At 44.1% G+C, this 21,517-nt stretch overlaps 2 protein-coding genes across 5 annotated transcripts in view; one reads left to right on the top strand and one right to left on the bottom strand.

Annotated features, from left to right (window-relative positions):
- Positions 1–7,381, top strand: part of PPP4R4 (protein phosphatase 4 regulatory subunit 4) — a 109,921-nt gene extending 102,540 nt beyond the window's left edge. The window contains exon 24 of one of the 3 annotated variants that reach the window (XM_063332688.1): positions 6,617–7,381. In XM_063332688.1, coding sequence (XP_063188758.1) covers positions 6,617–6,818 — 202 coding nt within the window. In that variant the 3' untranslated portion in view covers positions 6,819–7,381. The remainder of the gene's footprint in view (positions 1–6,616) is intronic. The other 2 variants (XM_063332686.1, XM_063332687.1) reach the window with 2 other exon arrangements.
- LOC134514640 (alpha-1-antiproteinase 2-like) lies at positions 540–11,454 on the bottom strand. 2 transcript variants are annotated; one of them, XM_063332696.1, is made up of 5 exons: positions 11,359–11,454; positions 5,796–6,458; positions 4,548–4,818; positions 2,610–2,757; positions 540–1,965 (listed from the first exon to the last, which is right to left on the bottom strand). In XM_063332696.1, exons 2-5 carry the CDS (start codon positions 6,442–6,444, stop codon positions 1,771–1,773), a joined length of 1,263 nt encoding a protein of 420 aa, XP_063188766.1. In that variant the 5' UTR covers positions 6,445–6,458; positions 11,359–11,454; the 3' UTR covers positions 540–1,770. The 2 variants fall into 2 exon arrangements, with proteins under 2 accessions (XP_063188766.1, XP_063188764.1); XM_063332694.1 differs by lacking the exon at positions 11,359–11,454 and adding an exon at positions 7,486–7,579.
- Positions 11,455–21,517: the final 10,063 nt, after the last annotated feature.

Genomic DNA, 21,517 nt, shown 5'->3' on the forward strand with positions numbered 1-21,517 from the left:
CCACAGGTAACTGTGCATCTGGGACCTTCGTTTCTTCCACATTTCTTGATGTAAGCTGAGGCTCACTCTACTAACATCAGTTATGTCAGTTTTTCAGCTGGTGCAAACTGCTGCGCCTCTAGGGAATTCGATACACAGCTAAGGATCTCTCCTCTTTGAGCTCTCTCATCCCTAAAGGTTTTATTGTCGTTTTCCTGAATGCCGGTTCTTTAACAGCAGTTAACAGTAGGGGTGGTAACGGCTGAGACTGACCCTATCGATGCCGCGCTGTGCAGTCGTATTTCAGGAAGACAAGAAACCTGCACAGTCAGATGTGGCGCCTTATGAATTGTTGCTGGTGGGCCACAAAGCCACCCAAACAGATGGACGTGAGTGCAGGAAGGAGCCAGGAAGATGAAGCAGCACACATGCATCTCTTTCACTGGGAGTCCTGCCATTGATGCTTGTGAGTTTTTCATACGCTTCTCTATACAGAGACTGTGCCTATTTAGTCAAAAACCACCATCAAGCACCATGTTTGAGAGTTAACAGGAGCTTTTTACTAGGAACACAGAGCAGAAAGGGGGCTTTCCTTTGGACTGTGAAAGGGGAGACCGTGCTTTGTGCCAGACTGATAAAATCATGTTTGCTGTTAGTTTCACAGAAGACACGGAAGACCTTGCTGAGGCTGTGTTAGCTTCCCAAGCCATTTGACTGCTCCCAATGTGATTCCTGATGCCGTGAGACCATTTCATCTCCTTCCAAAAAAACACAACTGTGGGAAAGAAAGGGGCAACTGTGCTCTTTCTGGTACCTGTTGCCAAGGCAAGTATGTTGAAAGTGGTTACCAGCCAGCCCTCAAGCTGCCCTATGTCCTACCTGGGTGCCTGCCACCACCCGCTGGGTCAGCAGATCTGCTTATTGGGTGCTCCCCCCTTACTTTTTTGGCTGTAAAATGACAGCACTTGAAATATCTACAATTTTCTAGACCCTCATTATACATTTTTCACAAATCTCAGCTAGCAGTATGCTTGTGTAATTGCCATCTAAATACCTCACCTGCCCATCCAGCTACATCCTCCTTCTGACCACTGGTGGATACACGTGTGAGAAGTCAGCTACTCACGCGGGCTATCTAAGTCTGTTGAATTGGCAATATGTGGTTGAAAGTCTTCAGGTTCAAGAGCAGATTTGATCCTCCTGCTCTGTTTTGAGCTGCAAGAAACTCAGGAAGATTTGCCACTAGATTAGTACTAAAAATGATAAAAGGTTTCTGCTGAAGAAAGCAGATTTCTTTCCCTGTTGAAGACAGCTTTTCACATTCCCAGTGCTATCTCCATTAGAAGCTTCAGTTTCCCTTGACCCTGCATTGTTGATCCAACTCTTCCCATCTCTTGTTTACTTACTTATGGTAAGTTACGACCACTTCTGCTTTGTTTGCAAGACTGTTAATCATTTTATCTGCTCTTCTGGTTGACAACTACATATTAAGCAGGAGTCTTCCATTGAATTACAAATGCGCCTCTCTGAATGCTGCCAAATCGTAGGTCTTCCCTTGGCTTTCAGTCAAGTAAAAAAGACATTCTTTGCTAGCTGAATTTAAAACATTTTCCTTGCTTCCTCTTAAGCAAGTGTCACGGTCAATACCAATAGTTTTTTTATAATTGCATAGAATGAAAACTCTTGCTAAAAAAGAACCATATACTAAGCTGGTACAAATGGAAATAAATCACGGCATGCAGTTTCACATCTTCTTTAATCAGTAATAGCAAGCAGAATTCATATGTCACTTCAGCTAGCGATAGTCGGGTTAACTATTTTTCCTATGAAGAGCGTACTGTTTGTATCTCTATCGAAAATCAGCATGAGGAAGGGATGGTTGAACTCAATGGTTGGAGGAAGAGAAAATGTCACTATTTCAGCAGCAGTTGCTGCTGCTGCCTCGGTACCCCTTTCATCAACATCCAGAGCAGCCTTATGAAAAACCTAGGAAGAAAAAAAAATCAAACAGTCATTCTGGGCAGACAACAGCCACCTGAGAGATGAATCAGACCCCTTTTAAAGCAGCCCTGCTTTGGAGGATCCACTGAGAAGTGAGTGGAGGCAGCAGAGGTGTGAGCTGTGTTGTTGTAGTCATGGCTGCTTTAAATGAGGACCAGGACAGAGCTACAGAAATCTCCTCAAAAAAAAAAAACCAATGTCCCAGACTATTTTTCCTCTGCCCCGAAGATTGGATGAAGGATGGAGGCCCCACTTGTAAGAGTTTTTCTGCACCTCTGAAACTGATTCTCGGAGGTGGGAGGACAGGCTGTGGTGTGCCTGGGAGTGTTAGCAGCTCCCCTCGAGGAGCTGGGGGTTGATGTTCCTCTCATGTTCCAGATACTGTCCAAGAAATCTTAGCTGATACCAGCCTTGAAAAAAACAGATGTGCAGTAAACTAGTCGGATCTCTACTGTCATCAAGGGCCAAACTCCTCTTGTAAGCTTGCAGGCTGAGGCCAGGGTGAGTCTAGCTGCAGGCAAACTGGGAAGCTGGGAGCTGTATTTAGCTGGTGTTTCTGGATGCTACCATAGAGGGGTTTTCCTGCATGTTTGTGAAAGAAAGAAGAGGGATAACAGCCATGTACTTACTTTAGAAACCTTCAGCTCTGGGGCTCCAGTGATGCCAGAGAGATCTGCCTGGTCAGTGAACACATCCACAATTCCCATCTTACTAAGGGTGTTCCTTATTTCGTAGCTCCCAGAAATAGAAAATTTGGGAAAGTAGAGCCTCAACAGTCTGTTAGGTGGAAGAGAAACACAGAAGGTGGTGAGAAGGATTTTTCACCAAGGTAAATGATAGTGGGAAAGCTGTGTGATTCCCATGAGTGTCAAACCCCAGGGGGCTGTACCCTAGCTGTACAATGAGCACTAATTCAATTGCTGGTGCTTCTCATGCTGATACAGGCACTATCATTCTTAATGATATCTATCTGGTGTTTTGCTTCAGCAAATATGAGACCACCCTGCAAAGGAAGACAGTAAGGAGACCCCGTCTTTACAGCCAGAGAAGATGAGGTGCGGAGGTGACAGCCCATGTTGCTCAAGCAGGTGGAGACCTCAAGTGCGGCACAGAGTCTCCTTGGGGAGAAGTGTGGCAAACCCCAGCAGTTCAAAGCAAAGCAGTGGTTTTGGCATAACCGTGGCATTTGGCATGGCTCCAGGGAAGGTCTGTGCCCTGCTGCCTGCACCTTCGGACACCCTGTCCTCTAGTTGTCTTCCTCCTGTGGGCTGGCCATGGTCAAGTTTGCCTTTGACTATGAGATATCTATAGACAGCTCCTGCTTAGTATGCTTTCTGTTGGATTTCTCTTCATGCCCTGCCTAGGGATCCTTGGAGCTTCCAAGTCACCTACCGCAGTTGATTACCCTTTAGGTAGCTCAAGTCTTTTGCTGTCTCACTCAGAGACAGCTTGGGATGAATGGCAAAGCAGAGGGGATCCAAACCCCACTGCTGTAGCCTTTATGTGATACTGCCCTGTGCACTAGAAGAGGATGGGACCAAGTGTATTAGCAGTGGCATCAACATAGTAGTAGAACTGAAATTGCCGTTTGGTTCTCACAGCCTCTCCCATGAAGAACTTATTCCTATGTTGATCTTGAAGGAACTTGCACCAAAAATTCATTTAGATAAGGATATTCCTGATTTTGCCACTGAGAATGATACATTTTTGTATTTCATATTTGAGGTATCACATTATTAGCTCATATCCAATTTGCTACTCAATATATTTTTATTAACTGTGCTGGCATTTCTATAATGATGCGCCAAGAATTATGGGTGTGAACTGCACAGCCTTATTAGTCGTGAATCAGGGCAGAGCTCGGTAAATTAGACATGTGTTAACTGGATATTACTCATCTCCTGGTGCTAAGGTCTCTTCCCTCCCAGACAAACAGGGTTGTAAAATGTGTTAGCTGATGTTAGTGTCAATGGTAGGAGCTAACAGAACCTCATTAGATTTTTATGGTTTCAAAAACAAAATGCCAGAAAATGAGGACACCCGCAATTAATCCCTAGCCAGTTCTAACAACCACTGTGTGCTGCAAGGGTTCTTGTAAGGAAGATATTTGTGTAGGACATATTATGTGCGTATGCGTTACTACAAACTGTTTAAGTTATGGTTTATTTAAGCTTTAGGCATAGGTCTGAGTCATGGTGCGTCAGTGACATACAAGAGGTAAAACACATTAGCTGAAACCTCAGTGTAGGAGATTTGCCTTAGAATTGCCAACTTCCCACACAGTCAATGGACTCTTTTAGAAACGCCAGTCTAGACTTGCTATTCGGGACTCCAGGGAGCCCATCGGGATAGTCTCCGCTCTGGTGGGGGGAGCAGCATGTCACTCAGGCATCAGCAGGAGAATAGTTAAATACCAACCAGCTGCAAGATTTCTACAGCTAGGGCGCACACGCCAAAAATAACCCACTCAGTTCCCAGAATCAGCAAGTTCATAGTGTTTGCATTCCCCCCAAAAGAAAGAAGACTATAAATCTAGGTGCTGCTGCAGCTGACTGGCAGAAGATTACCTCTGGAAGAGATGGTCTGACCATTCCTGAATGACTTCCTTGACCAGAGTTTGCTCTAACTGCTTCATTTTCCCTTTTGCTGGCAGAACCAGAAATGCAGTAGCACTCCCATTATAATGAAGCCGTACCACGGTGCATGACAGCTCCTTGTCAAAATAGAAGTCGAATCTGCCCGTCTGGTGCATCATAGGGACTTTCACAGTAGTTTCAGCATCCACAAAGAACTCCCTTTCTTCGGTGTGCTCTGGTTTAAAAGGCTTTTCCCAGTTGCCTGATACAGAGAAGGAGAACACAGCTGAATATCCCATGTCCCATCCCATCATAAATTGAATTATGTATAACTAGTAGTAGTATTCCTCCTCCTAGGAATAAAATTGCTCCATTTGTTAAATTCAGTATTTTCAAACACAGTAAGGCAAGAATCTTTTACCTGATCAAAAGAGTGCATTAGATACCAATTTGGCTTTATTCTTCAGGTGCTAGTAATGAACTAATTAGGCATTTTCTTTGTACCTACCACTACTTTTCTGTTCAGGTGATCCAAGTGGCCTTTCTGTAAATTGTCATTTAAGGGCTTACCTGACATCATCTGTGTACTCATATACTGTATGCATTTCATTTCTACTGACTTTAATCATAAGCCTCAATTTGTAGATAAAATTAATGTAGGATCTCATATCCGAGTGCTGTTACATTAGGCTTAAGAGCACATCATCTAACCCACACCAGAAATGCACCATGTTTCCACTTGGTTCCTTATAACGTCCTCCCCTGTTCATCACTAGCTTCTTCCATACATAAATATGTTAGTGTGTATACCTAAAGGAATCTGACAGGGAAAAAAATAAGGACTATGTAGTAAACTAGGCCACTGGATCATGCAGACTTTTAAAGAGAGGCATTAAAAGGATTAGGTCATGCATGTGTCTCAGCGCCTTCACTGAAAATTAGAAGAACATGGGGCAATCAGAGTTAAACCCAGGAAAGGGAGCTCAGGCTGCACGGGTGGCTGGGGCTTGGAGCAGAGCCCTCATGGCTCCCCCAATAACCCTGTGTGGGCCCTGGATGCCTCCCCACACCGAGCGGGGTCCTGCCACCTCTCCACCACCTCCAGGATGCCACCAGGGGCTTTTCTATCCCAGCAAAGAGCGTTTGACATTTCCCCCAGAGCAATTTCCAAAGGAGGTAGCCGACATTAGATCTGTTGGTAAGAATTAATAATGTGAATGTGAATCCTAGAGGACTTACCTTTAAAGAAAACAAAGCTAGCCAGAAGCATTACAGTCTGTGGATCCATGTCCTTGACCAAATGAGTAATTTTCCCATGGGTTTTCCTTTCTATATAATCATTGATCTGCTTCTGAGCCTCCGTGGGATTGTTAAAGTCAGTGGTAAAAGCCTCCATCTGATACAGAGCTTTGGCATCATCTAAAAACTTTTTTAGAGGTTTCAGCTTCTCTGTGAGAAAGATGGCATTCCCCATGTTGAGCTGGACCCCATTCTCGGGATGGGTCAGCATGTGGATGAGGTTGTGGAAGCCTTCATGTATCTCTTTCTCCTGAATCTCTGTAAGGTTGAAGGCGAGTCCTTCCAGGATCTGAGTCTGAGTGGCTGATCTAGCCCCTAGGGCCAGCATCGCAAATGCAGTGGAGATGCTTACAGGAGAGAAGAAAATGTTCTTATTAGGTGCCTCCAGTGTAACCTCTTTAAAAAATTGAAAGGCGAAGTCAGCATTGTTTGGCACTAGTTTGAGGCAAGCGATCGCCTCACCTCTGTGATGCATGTGGTATTTAGCTTCATTTGGATCATGTCCGTTGTGGTGGTCGGGTGGGAGCTCACCGTGGGCCACAGCATGAAGCCCAGCCAGTAGCAAACTTATGTAGAATGGGATGTTCATCTTGTATTAAAATCCTATGGAAGAAAGGAGAAGCTATTACTAAGGTAAGTAGATAATTAAGTATAAATAGTTAATCTGTCATTCCCACTGAATAAGAAATCTTATCTCTTTCTTTTGTCCTCAGTTTCCATGTTCTCCGACTCTTGCCAGATATTTTTTTTTATTTTCCCAGGCCTCCTGGCAAGTCTCCGCCAACTCTTTCTGCCGCCCTCACCCTAAATACCTGCAAAGGCAAATTTCAGCATGGATTAGCTGAATACACAGCACCCTCAGCAGGCCAGAGAATGGAGCATATCCCATTGGAAAACACACCATGGTTAATCACTGGAGGGCTGCGGTACCACTGTGCTTTTGACACTAATGGGCTAAGATGATTCCTGGACCGCTCATCATAGAAGAAGTCTGGATTTTTTTGTGAGTGAAGGGAGAAAGAGGAAATTCATGCAAGTGGGCAGCAATCAGTAGTTACATCCAAACAGAGTTTGAGCAAACAGGCATGAAGGAGATCTTTGTCTAAACATTTGGTCGGATTGATAAGGCACCCTATTTCAAGAGGGGACAAATGGCGGCGGCTGTTTTTCAGCAGCAAACAGAATATATGGCCTTATAAAGGTGCTCTTTCTTTCCGAATAAAAATGATGTAATGCTTTAAATATGACCCTGAAGTAATACGTTTTATCTTAATAGACAAACTAACCCATTGGAGCAGGTTCGCTTTCAGCGCAGCAGAAGGAGTCAATGTCATTAATAAAAACAAGGCCTTATTTTTATCAGATGCTCTACTGGTCAAAGGGCGATACGTTTATCAACCTGCTACGCTTGGCTGTGGTAGCTGCATTCCTTTGCAGAGCTGACACTCTGCACTCTATAAGCTTTTACAAAGGGACCTTGGAAACGTGGATATGAATGTCCCAGTGGGCCTCATTTCTGAGGAGGAATCTAGGGCAAAGAAACGGTGAGAGAGCTGCAAAGGATTTGGGGAGGTAAGGAGCCAGATTTGCTAAAACTTGTGCAAGGAGAGACATATTAAACCAGTTGCACCTTTCTGCTCTGGCACGATTCGACTTGAGAGACTGTCATCAGAAAGTGCTACGCTCACGGTCCTGCTTTCTCCATAACATCAGGGGGAGCAATTTGTATTTGTAGTTGAATATCCAGCTACAGTTAGACCTGCATAAGAACAACACAACATTTTCGAGCTACAATCAAATATTCAAACATTTACGTGTTTGATATAAGTATTTCTAAAAAGCAGGCCTATTTGCAGTAACATCTACTGTGTTACTGACAAATGGAAGAACCATAAGGGTCCTCGGTAACTACATTTTCAATTACTGCGCACAGTAGTTGCAAATTATAGTTGGGCCTCCTCTGATTTTGACATTGAAATGATACTTCTCAATATATCTAGCTCCTTGTAACTCAACATAAGAGCTCCGGTTCTGAATATTTAAAACCGGCTATCAGTGAGCCAATGTATTAGTCAGACTTTGAAAAGAAATCAACTCCCAAAGAAAAGCATCAGAGCTAAGCCTAATCTATTTCCACATATCCAGCAGGCCGATTCAGAAGCTGCCTCTGGATAAATTATTCACTGTGAACTATTTACTCAGCTGCAGTCATAATTTATTAAGAATAACACGAATAGCAAAGAATGAAACATTTCATTTTAAACATAAGTCACCACCTGTTCCCTATCTCGTCACATTTAATATTTATAACAAAACACAGCAGATAGATGGAATTTTACATATACACATTGAACTGGCAATTTCTATTTATTTGGAATGCAAAGTAGGCATGGAATTTAACCGACCTGGCCTCAAAGTTATGGCTAATGGATATAGCATGGTTTTGTTGTAAGGATTCTGTAAAATATTGGTTACAGTTTTCTGAAGGTTTTTTTTCCTATCCTGGTATTTTTGCTCTATGTAGTTATGACATGTTCGCATTTTGTGGATAATTTATGTACTTTCATGGAATGAATTTCATTTTATTACAGCTCTGAATTCACAGATAATTAAATACAATCTGAATCTGAATCATCCATCTGTTACTCAGTACTGGCCAATCACAAGCAGTCAAGACTCATGAGTCAGCCCTCACAAAATCTTGATAATGGTTGATATTAAAATCATAAGATTACAAAAGACTCAGCAGCTGCGGTTTGTAGAGGTCTTTTTTTGTTGTTTAAACCTTGAAGATACAAGTGGCCCACTCCATTAAGCCCTTCTTTGAAATGTAAAGGTACTTTTGTAATGGAATTTGCATCCAGTAGGCCTTTAGAATATGGTTGGGGATTGTTACTTCATACTTGATATTTACTATTCTATTTGATATTATTGTGGCTTCTAGGTTAGCGAGTGATCAGCCAGTGATAAATTGACAACAGAGACCCATTCAGTATGAGGCAGAAGGTGCAGATTCTCATATGGTCTTAGTGACTGATGGATTTTCCCACCAAGATACTCGCTAACAATTTATTAAAAAGCAAAGAGCTGAAAACCTGTGCTAAAAATCCCTTAGGGAATTCCCGATGGGAAGGGGCTAATTTTGCAGAAAGCTTCCTATCTTCTCCAGAAAACCAGTTTGTCCATAAACCTGGGAGCAGAACTGAAAAGCTCTTGAATCCTAATTCCAAATCTACACTGACTTGTTGAGTAGCCTGGAAGGAAACCGGTTTACCTCTCTGCCTCTTTTCTTCTCTTTGTCTATGTTACGCAATGACAATATGTTTGTGGTATGCAAGAAGAGGTTGCTTTCATGAAGAGCTTTCAATCAAACAAGACAATGGCACACAAGAGCATGCCAACACCTGGAGGACAGTGTTCCTTTAAGCAATTTATCTGTAATAGACTTGGTGATAACACTTGTGGAATATATTACCTCTTCCCTGTCACACAGTCTTCCCTACCATGCAACCCAGAATGGCAGTACTTACGTTGTACATCCTAGAAAGAAAATAGAGAAAACTGGGATTTGCTGAAGTTACCCAAGAATAATTCCACCAGAAGACCTGGAAGTGAACTGGATTAAGTTTTTTGACTCACAGAACCTGCTTCTTTGTGAATATAGCTAATTTGTCCACTTTAGGGCTGATTTTTCTCTCTATGATTTGTAGAGACAATTCTGAAGGCAATTTCCTGCCTTTAGAGTCCTATGTGATAGTCCAGGAGATGAGTATTCATCCCATGCTACTCCCATAAGGGGTCCTCACTGATAATCTCATTTCAGACAACATGCAAATTTCCACTGCTCAAAAACATATGCAGGCACGGAATAAAAAAACTGTTTGCTCACCAGATGGTGCTGCTTCCCTCCGGATTGCTTCTAAATGAAGAAATCTGAGAAATCTCTTTCCTGAAATCTGCACTGTGAGGGCACCAGGCACATCAAGACACGGCCGTGCCACTGGTGGTGTCTGCTGAACTAATCTCAGCTACTTAGGGCCATATAAACAAAAAATCACCCAAGCACACAAGAAAGTCACAAAAGAAAGACTTGACTAGTCACATCTCTGTGTGTGTGAAAATGATCTTAGAAGCCTACTGTCCAGGACCGCCTATAGACAGGAGCACCACAAACTCACATGTGCTTTCTTGGCTGGCCAGAAAGCTCTTGGCATACCTCATTGTATGCGCCTGGACATGCTCAGGAGCTTTTCCAGACTGATCAGCTAGACATTTACTTCTCTTGTGATTCAGAGTTTTGATGCCTTTGTGCCTGAGGCCCCTGAGAAAATTGCAAGCATGAGCCAACGGCATTGGATTCTGCAGAGAATCCAACCACTGTGACTATTTCATTAAAAGTAGTTCTTTTTGCAGCAGAAACATGGAAGACAAGTTTACACTGTCCTTTAGAAATGTATGTGACTTGTTTGCAGAGCTGTTCTTCTATGTGTGAAAACTTCTATAGTGTCTTCTATCTTCTGTAAATCAGCTTAGCATTCGAGAGCTCACCCAGAAATCGCACCCTCCAAGAGTGGCATCACCCACTTCTAGGCCTCCTTTTACTTGGAAACAGGTGAACATAAGCTCTCACTCTACTACCAGGCCACCATCAGTATTTGCTGTTGAACCTGAGTTACTGCACATACTCGGGGATGAAGCATCACCGAGGCCAGAGGATAAAAAAGAAGATAAAAAAGCAGTGCAGTGGTTAGGGCAGTCAGGTGGGACAGAGGAGATTTTCTTCTCTCTGCAAAGCACCAGCAGTCCCAAGAACAAGGTTCAGACCAGGTTCCTAGTTTCTGCTTTCCCAGTTCTGACCCCTGCTCGGTCCCTGGCTCCACGAACACGTTGGCCTCACTGTGATCTTAGCTCCCCTGAGTATGTGGAGAAGACCATATTCTCTCCTTCCCTCTCAATGATCCTGTAATCTGATGATTAGAACGTTAGGGAGGTGTCTCATCTAAAAGGGAAACAGACCTTAGATATCCCATTCCCTAAGCAAAGATATTTCACATGGAACTTGAATGTAAAAGTCAGCAGAATTACTTAAAAAGAATCATCAACGCATTAAAAAATATCTCTAAGCACCCATCCTCAGGCTTCTAATGGAGGAGAGCCTATTTCCTCTAGCAGGAGGTACATCTGGGAAAGATCCACTTACAATTTGCTGGCTCCAGAGGTCACCTTGCTTCCCTGCAAGGCAACCAGACACCCCACTCTGACTTTCAGATTCTTACTCCTCCTGCCAGCCACCCGACAATGCGCAGGCAACTCCATGCCTAAATTGTGATGTCTAGGTACTTTAAATCCAGCTGACCCAATAAAAGCCTCTTTATCACTGGAACAATTGCTAAAACAGATTTCAATATAAGGTACAACCCTAGGAAAGACTCAAAGTCAATTGCATGCAACAAGAGGATACGCTTTTGAAGTCTTTATAGGAAACAAAAACATCACAACTTACAGCAGCTTCCAAGGATCCTGCTGTCTTCACAGGGACTACCCTGTAGCTCACTCTCTTATTTATACTGTTAAATAGCATTATGAAAGCAAAGCGTCCTCTAGAAAACATTAACCAGGGCAGACAAGTGTTATTACTTTAGGAATGGTGCAGAGTAAACAGTGAAGACAATTTTTTGGGGGAGGCACCTGATTTTTGCTGTATATGCATGGCCAAACCCTGCCTTTGCTTGCAACAGTCATAAGAGTCCTCCTGCACTTCTGCAGATGCTCCTGCTGGGAATCCAGCCCCTCAGCCTAGCAAAACATTCACATGCGTCATTAACTTCTGTAAACTGCATGAATTCATACAGTAGAAGTACTGAAATGAGTAAAATTAAATACGTACATAATATAGACAAGAGCCTAAGGAAAAGACAGCTGGATGCATGCTGCAGCCAGATCTCATCTTAGGATTTAGCACAGAGATATTTTACTTCCTCTACACCAGACTTTTAATAGCTTTTATTTGGCGTATTTGTTTTAAATGATCCACTATTTCTTAATTATCTACATTGCCATTAATAAGGGCCAATTTCTGGGGACTTCACTAGTCAACTTAAAATTAAAGCAGTAGTAGTGATGTTTGCAGCGGCTGAGGGTTGCGATAGGGATGGTGACGTGATGGCAGAGTTGGGCACTCAGGAGCCAGGTTGGTGTCATCCGGTAGATCATGCAGCAATGGACTGAAGGACAAATGTCGCCCTGTGCTCCACGAGTTTCAGGCACTGCTGAAATGCAGGCAAGGAGATAAATGTCAGGCTGGTGCACCAGAGCATGCCTTCACACAGAGGTGGAAGCACGTGGTTGGGTTACCTGTGTTTTACATGATCCCCCCTTAACGTCAGACTCCATGCCAGAGGCTGTGCTCCTGCAGCACCCATGGAAGGTCAGCCACAGTGGCTGTGATAATGTGGGTGTAACTGAGGGACTGAAAAATGCTTACAGGTCAGTGCCCAGCTGAACAACTTCCACCCAGGAGGAGCATCCCCTTGGGAGGTAAGGGATTGCAGGAGAAAAGATGCTATACTTCCTAGAATCATAGAATCATTTAGGTTGGAAAAGACCCTTAAGATCATCAAGTCCAACCACAAACTTAACTCTGCCAAGTCCACCACTAAACCATGTCCCTGAGCACCCCGTCTACCCGTTTTTTAAATACCTGCAGGGGTGGTGACTCAACTGCTTCCCTGGGCAGCCTGTTCCAATGCTTGGCCACCCTTTGGTGAAGAAATTTTTCCGACTATCCGATCTAAACCTCCCCTGGTGCAACTTGAGGCCATTTCCTCTTGTCCTATCACTTGTTACTTGGGAGAAGAGACCAACCTCCACCTCTCTACAATCTCCTTTCAGGTAGTTGTAGAGAGCAATAAGGTCTCCCCTCAGCCTCCATTTCTCCAAGCTAAACATGCCCAGCTCTCTCAGCTGCTCCTCATAAGACTTGTGCTCCAGACCCCTCACCAGCTTCGCTGCTCTTTTTTGGATACGCTCCAGCCCCTCGATGTCTTTCCTGTAGTGAAAATGTCTGTTCTTGTAGTGTACTTTAAGGGAAGAATCTTTCAGAAAGAAAAGCTTTACAATAACGGGATAACTGCTTCGGTGGGCTTTTCTCCTCTGAGCCATTCATCAGGGGTCAGGAGCAAATGGAAACATTTATTCTCCTCTGTTTTCCAACACTTCCTCTGTTTTCTCCTCTGTGGGCGCCTTTCACCCGAGCAAAGGCAAGCAGTTCAGTATGAGTTTTGATTCAGGCTGCTAGAATTTGTGTTTGAATTGTTTACCAGCTGGTAAAAGAGCAGCTGGGCACATGCAGCCTGTTTCTCCTTAAAGTAACAAGTGAAAAGAGCCTCTGAAGTTACGGACCTTTACCTAGAACACGTGCAGACTGAAGATGAATAGTACATGCACTGAGAGACAAATGAGAACACAATTAAAGAAAAAACGTTCAGCTATGAGTGAAGTTACTGAGGAAAGTGAAGAAAAAAACAATTGACTTAACGTGACTTCATTTAAGAGGTCTTGCAATTGAAAGTGCCCTTGGCCTGCTGATGTTTCAACACAAGTGCAAAAGAGAAAATGAGTGAAATAAAATCTAATCCATATCAGTGTCCAATGTCATATGCAGTGTGATACCTGATTTCTTTTCCCTCATGTATGCAACAGTTTCATCCGATCATGTAAATGATCCTGAAATTTGCAGAGACTCTCTTTCAATATTTGATAGCAGAATATGTTGCATATGAACTTGCATCTCTCTTTGTGCAGGCGGTGGGCATCTGTAGGCACTTCTCTGATATTTTGAGAGACAGCTTGTTAGCGACAATGCTCTTGGGAATCCTTCCATTCACTCCTCTTGGTCTGGAACATTATTACTTTGAACCGCAAGTTACGTTGGTTTTTTTTAAATTATTATTATTATTATTGCAAGTTCTTAATAATACTATTTCATTGTCAGTAAATTGGCAGCATTAACAAGAGTCATCCAGCATGAATTGCCTTGGAAACGGGCTGGATGCGGTCCAAAAGGAATTAATTATTTAAATTGGAAGAACTGTATGCTTGCTCCTCTGGCAGAGAAACACTTTCATCTTTTTGAAATATTTAACTAATTACCCTGAAAGCCATTTTAAAGACACGATGAGCTGTCGCTGCTGTTGTGCTGATGCCCTCTGGAGTACAGAGAGCACAGGAGCCCCTCCTACGATAGAGCTGAGATGAAGTGTCGGCGTGGAGCTGGAGAAGGCTGTATCTTTCCCCCTGCTGCCAGGCTGTGTTCGATTTGTGGAGCTCCATCTCTCGCTGTTTCAAGGGGAAATGGGCTCGTGGTTACATTAACAGTTCAGCAGTGACCTGCTGGGACAAGTTACCTGCGGCGCCAATATGGATCAGGTACAACTGTGTCTGCTCCAGTCCTTCCAAGCGAAGATACGGCAGACCTTCACCTTTACGTTGCTTCTTCCTTTGTTTTATGCTGTTCATTGGTCCTTGCCCCCTGCCAGCCCCACGCAGTAGGTCCGAGCTCACTCCAAGGGGGAGTGATTCGCTCAGGTGTTAATTCCATCCCTGATGAGGAAACGCACATGTAGCACTGTCCCTTGAGACACCCTGGTGGGTCCCTACCCTGGCTTTCACCCTAGCATCAGCTTCTTTCTGCAAAGCAGTAAAGACCCTCCAAGCCCCGAGGAAAATCTTACTTTCCATCACTTCCAAAATCTGGCTTTGAGACCGCTTCCTCCTCTTCTCAGGCCGTGGTTTCACAATTGCTTTAACCTGACCAAAGCACAGGATGCTGCTGCCAGAGCTGTTGCATCTTCCTGCATCCCTCCAGGATGGTCAGGGGGCTGGAGCCCAGGACAAGTGGGGAGAGGCTGGGAGACCTGGGCTTGTTCAGCCTGGAGAAGAGAAGGCAAAGGGGGAGGCTGTACCTGCTGTCCTCCCCTACATTAGAGACAAGATGGAGCCAGAGGTGCACGGCGGTTTTGTGCAAGGCGGGGGACGCAAGCTGCAGCAAGGTAAGTGCAAATGAGATAGAAGGAAAGCAATGTTCACAGGGAGGTGAAACACAAGGGCACATCACCGTGTGAGGCTGTGAAATTGCCATTGTTGAAGGCATCCAAGACCTGGCTGGACATGGCCCTGGGCATCTTGAGCTAGATTCCAGGCTGGTGCTGCTGTGAGCAGGTGGTGGGATTGGATGACCTCCAGAGGTACCTTCCAACCTAAATTATTCTACTTTTCTAATAAAAATGACTGGGAAACCATGCTCTCAGGAGTCCCTTTCTCCACTTGCACCTCACCCTGCAGAGAAACCTCCCTCCGCTTCTCACTGCATGACTCCAGAGGTTTTTTCCTGAAATGCTCAGGCCCCCCGGAAAGGTGCCGTCTCCCTCGTCCTCTGGCATGCCCCAGCAGAGCCAGCACAAGGTGAGCAGACAACCTCCCTCCCGGCTGCCCAGACGCGGGCTCTGCCAGAGCACGGCACGCAATATGCACACCGGGAACAAACAAATCTGGTGGACCATCTGCCGTGCTCCTGGCACGCCAGAGCCGTGGCAGGTGGTATGTACCCCTCCGTGGTGCCGCCTGGGCTCAGGCTCGCAGCACCGCACAGGACTGTGCTTTTCTCCTCTGAGACTTCCCGAGTTTCCAGCACTGATCAGCATCTCAGCAGGGATCCACATAGCTGCCTTGACTTCTCTAGACCTGCCTGCAATTAAGAGCTGCTAATGACACGCTTTTTAAAAGCCTGTGTGGGAGTGGAGGAGGAAAATGGTGAGCCTTGGAACAGGCAAACTTGAATGAGCTATTTCAAAATTAGAAGTAAGTTGCTGCCAAAGAAAGACAATTGATACTGTCATATTCCTTCACGGATCTCCATTAAGATGGTAATTTTTCAGATGTGTCCTTAGTGGGGTGCTCAAGGAGTTGAGATTTAACTCCATTTGCTTCCTTAGAGATGCAAGAAGTGTGACTGCGGGTGTCTCAGTTGGTCTGATTCTTTGCTGTCTAGTCTCAGGACAAGATAAAGCATCTCCAAAGATGCACTTGCGCGATTGCAGTGGGCAGTGCTGCCTCTGATTATTGACAAAATCTTTTAGCACAGAAGAACAGGGTTTGGAAAATGTTCAAATGCATGCTAATTTGTTTTCTACAATTATATTTTTTTTTATTATCTGAGTAGAATTGTGTTCTGCTTTCCTGTGCCATGAATTAACAATCTATATGAGTGGGTCTGAGAACAAATGTTGACAGTTCTCTACCTTTTATCTGGGCAAATTTCATTCCTCTCTGTGTCCGTTTGCAATTTTTCCCTCTGAAGAACCATAGGGAAGAGGAAGATTCGGTGAACCTGTTGCTTCTATTCCTTAAAATTATGTGGTCTGAACATACCCAGTGTTATGTCTTTATTTTGATTACGGTTTGTTCTTTCACCAAAGAAAAGCCCTAGGTTTTGGCAGGTTTAGAATGCCTGCGTGCCTCCTGCCCTGCGCTGGGAGACAGATGATCCGTAAGAGATTTAAAGCCTGGAAGCTGACATGGGGGTGCCAACTTTTCCAAATGCCCTGTGGAAACACTTTATTCTGTCAAATCCATCCTTAAAAAGCACATCACCTCCGCCAAGACGCCTTTAGATCTCCCTGAAATGGCTAGGAAGTTGGAGACTGGCCACTTACAGAAATAGCCAGCAGACTGAAAACTAGCTGAGTGCTTATCTTGATTATAAACCCCATAAGTCTGCCATCACCGGTGTGTCAAGCTGATTGCTCCAGCATTTGTATTGTCTTCTCTTCCCCCAGAATAGCAGTTTTTGGTCCCATCCACCATCTGTAGTGCTTGTTATGTACCTAGACACCTCCGAAACAGGTAGTATGGGATTCCGCAGGCGATAAGATCTGGGGCTCTTGGACGGGCTGCCACATGCCAGGCGCCTCGTCGGGACACATGAAGAGCAGACTCCTGCAGTTGGGAAATGCCAGGGCAGAAGTATATAAACACTTATAAATATAAATTAAATACTTATAAATACTTATATATAAATACTTATATTATATAAATACTTATAAATACTTAAAGGGTGGGTGTCAGGAGGATGGGGCCAGGCTCTTTTCGGTGGTGCCCGGGGACAGGACAAGAGGTAATGGGCACGAGCTTGAGCATTGGAAGTTCCACCTAAACATGAGGAGGAACTTCTTTACTTTGAGGGTGGCAGAGCCCTGGCACAGGCTGCCCAGAGAGGGTGTGGAGTCTCCATCTCTGGAGACATTCAAAACCCACCTGGACGCATTCCTGTGCAGCCTGCTCTGGGTGACCCTGCTCTGGCAGGGGGGTTGGACTGGATAATCTCCAGAGGTCCCTTCCAACCCTATGGTTCTATGATTCTATGAATGTGGCTGTGCTGCGCTTCTTGGCCAGAGATGGGACTGCTGGAGTCCTGCTCCACTGACACCCATTTGACATTACGCTTCTCCAGAGGCAAAACCGGACACCCCCCCCTATTCCTGTACCTGGCTGCTGCATCCTGCCCCTGGGCTGCCCTCTGCCTCCCCCTCCTCACATACCTGCTGTCTTTATAGCAGCCTTAATGAAAATACCCAATCAGTATTCTGTAAGAATACTGAACAAGCCCAATTGCTCCTTGACGCTGGATCACTACAACCTTTGAAAATAGTTTCCCATCTTCCACCGATCTTGTAGTGCCTATTTCTGTACCTTACGTAAGAATATGTCATGTAAGACAATAACGCCTTACTAAACCTAAATATAACCTCGCTATTGCTTAGCTAAGCTGTACTTTAGCTCAGCTATTTCCTAATGACAAGGCTTGTTCCCCTGCCATTGCAGGGGATTAGGTTAGTCTGATGTGGCTTATTTTTAACAAAACCATTTTCATTTTGTCATCCTGCTTTTTTCCTTGTTATTTATCATCTTGTTATGTTCTAGATGCTTTACTAATATTTCCAACATTTTTCCAAGAACTGGAGTTGGGCTGAGCGGCCTATAATTCCCTAACTCTTCTTTTCTCTTTTTTTTTTTTTTGAAGAAAAATACTTTTTATCCTTTTCCAATGCCCTGAAAATTTATTGCTACTTTTTTTTTTTTTTTTTTTTTTTTAAGGTTGGCTTGTTTTCACTGAGAAGCCTACAGTCTTCTCTGCCCCTTTGCAGTGGCTGAGAGGGATTTGGGGAGCTCAGAGGGGCTATGGGGTGTCCGTAACTGCAGTGGAGAGCTGGGGAAAGCTGTAAATGGAAGGAGATCTGTGTGAGGGTGACCCCCACATACACACTTTTTCCCTCCACTTCCCCAAACTGCTGCTTGAGTTGCAATTATGCACAAGCGTAAAGACAAAGTCATGTCTGTTTGTGTAGAACTCACTATAGTCAATGCTGGCAGTGTTAACCCCTCCAACTGAAGGCTTTTAATTAGTAACAGATTAACCACTGTGGAAATACACCGTAATAGCCACCTTCTGTTGTTGATGTGAACATGCTTTACTGACCCACTGTAATCAATGAATCAAAGGTAAAGAGTAGGTATTGCCAAGTATAGAGTTTTCCGAAGGATTTACTGTTTCCCCCAGATGGAGAGTGCTGTTGGTCAGTCCATCAACAAGCAGAGGGAGGCAGAGGATGATCGGCTGTACTGAAGGGGGAACCCATCCTGCTGCTCCACGAACGTGAGGATGTCCTGCAGCAGTCGTCATCCCTCCGATGTGGAGAGATGACAGCCTTAGGAACAGCTTGCAATGAAATAACAAGAAGTAATCCTCACCTTTCGAATGGGAGACACGGGTTTATGAAGAAGTACTTGTAGATATGAACTGGTTTTAAGAGCATCTTCCCCCAAACAGACAAAACATGGATGCTTTTCACTGAACAAACAGGACTGTTCTTGCACTCTTGGCACAGGAAAATACCTCCCAATACTGTTGTGGAAAGACGGTGGAAAGACCACACACCATAGGGAAGTCCAAGCAGACTGGCAGGCCTGTCCCACACATACAGTCCCAACAGACGGATAACCTAGGCATAGCGGTTCACTCTCATCTTTGATTAAAAAATAGCAAAATAAAATAAATCCTGTTCTGGCAGAAAACTGTCTATCCCTGGTCTAATCCAAGCAACCCATGAGATGGCGCTGTAGATTGCGTGGGCACAGCAGCACTGGAGTTGTCCTGTTGAGCTGAGTTTAGGGCTGGGGTGGGAGCCAGTGGTGACACTTGCACCAAGCAGGCACAGAGAGAGAGGTCACAGTCATCCCTGGAGTGTATGAAGGTTCTTAGCTAGGATTGATGTATTATTAACTTATTTTTCATCAAAACAAGAAGGAATTGCCCGAGTCTGGGATGATGAAATGTCATGTAGATAGGCAGACCCTTCCGAAAGGGCCAAAGGAAGATGCTCTGACCTAGCAGTGGAGTGCAAGGGTTGCAAGACCTCATCTGGGTACCGCAGCTCACAGGACACACTGCTTTTGGTCAAACGGATGCAAAAACATGCTGCCAGGTGATACCAGAGAAAACATTTTGTTTTGATTTTCCTGAGTGAAATACCCGTAGCCATTAAAAATCTTGATGTAATTATGTTGGTTTTGCTGGAAAGATTGCTTCAACTTAAATCTTCTTCTCTTGTCTCCTGGTATTTTTTGTCAGCATCTGGACTACATTCGGAGATTGCACTATTGTATTTGGGAGGATTACACAAGCTTGAATACTGGTTTTCTACTGGGGCTTCTCCAGTGTGGCATGTTTTCTGCAGAATCCAAAATACTGGGGCATTTGGAATAAAACGAAGCAGCTACAGTTTATAATGATCTTCTTTATCATATTTAAATAATATTTTGCCATTACCTTTGTATTTGTTCTACATTCTTCCTTCTGACCAGCAGTACTGACTGGAACATTTGTAGGTATTTGTAGTACATGTTGAATACTGTATACAACTCCACGTATAGCATATAACAATGTAATTCTAATTCTATCAGATGTATGCAAGACAGCTCTAAAATCTACATGGTGACCATGAATTATGAATTCTTTTGGGAAGTCCCTGGTGATAATCCCCTGCTGGGTATTCTTATGCAGGTATTAGACAGTGAAATGCCCATGTACTCTTCAATAGCTCTTCAATGAATTTCTCAACATCTGTAAACCGGTATAATTATGTCTTTACTAGTTACTTATAACATTGTCTTAAATAGGTGATCAGCCACTAGGAATCCACATACTCTTCCTTGGGAAAAACTGTCCTGCTTCAAGCGTGTGTAGGGAAATGTGAAAACTTTTAGAGCTGAGACCGCAGGTAGCATTAGAGATTTGACACTTTCTAGGCTTTCCCAAAGCTCTTAGGTGGATTACTGGTATTTATAGCATCGATATAGCTCAGAACCATATACCCATTGTATTTATACTAGTATGTTTGCAAATTAGGATCTTTCAGAAGTACCCTTAACACTATTGTTGCTGAAAATGATAGAACAAAATTGGCCAAGATACCTCATTCCTGTATGCTTTCTTACAAACACGTGCTGTAAATCCACGCCTCTCAGAGAAAGAGTGACTGCACTCATGTGTTCATAAACGCTCATCAGTGTTCACTACGTTGCAGCTAAAAAATGCATGCTCCATCTCTCCGAAAAGCCACAGGCTGTTGTCTCTGGAGCGCATATCACACCACGCTTTGTGGTTTAGAGAACTCTCAGCGTTATTCTGGCTCTACAGAAGAGACTCCAAGTGCTGGGTCAGGAGGGGCCACAAGCTCTCAGAAGACAGTGCTTTCCTCCAAGGTGTCCCTGAGCTGGAGTCCTTGCTCATAGCAAATGCTGCTGGGGGTGGGGGGCAGCCTCACACAGTTCCCTCAGGATGTCCCTGGCAGTCCATGAGCCTGGGAGAGCTGGGTGGCATCAGTCAGTGAGACCTGGCAGGATTGCACTTACTACTCTTGCACTGTGCTTCCTACAATGCATGAGAAAAATGTTGTTGACAAGAATTACTGCTTTGTATATGGGATCAAAACCTTTGGCTTCACCAGTGATTTCCTCATGTGTTTTCTGCTTTTTGTAGTTAAGTCATCTGCTGCTCAGTTTTAGTGAAGTGTCAAAAGTCACTAGAGAAAGCATCTGCTTCATAAACACCATTCACATCTGTAGCAGCTGCAGCCACTTATCTGTGAACATGACATTTCCCATATTAAATTTTATGAGAGCATTTTATGAATAATTTAGCATCTTAATGAGATGACACAAGCTTTTGCCTATCTCCTTTCCCTCAGCTCTCCGGCAAATTAAATAAAAAGCCTTTTGATGTTCAATTCAGTGTGGCAGATCTCTTACCCAGCACTAACACTGCAAAAGCAGTGGAAGTGCTGATGGGGAAAAGAAAATGTTTCAGAAAATATTGTTGTTTGACTTACACAGTGTGCGTTGTCAGGCTGCTCCGTATCTTTGTGACAATCATCCGCACCAGAGGCCTCATGCCTCCTGAGCAGGAGCCATGGTAGCAGTGAAGGATTCAATGAAGCTAAAGAGAATTACAGACAACGGAGTTTTTGAGCTTGCACGTTGCTGCAGGTCAGGGAGGCCAGGACAGGGAGTGGGTTTGCTACCGACATGATGTAGCTTTCATAGAA

This window comes from Chroicocephalus ridibundus, chromosome 4 (assembly GCF_963924245.1).
Source record: "Chroicocephalus ridibundus chromosome 4, bChrRid1.1, whole genome shotgun sequence".
Lineage (NCBI taxonomy): Eukaryota > Metazoa > Chordata > Aves > Charadriiformes > Laridae > Chroicocephalus > Chroicocephalus ridibundus.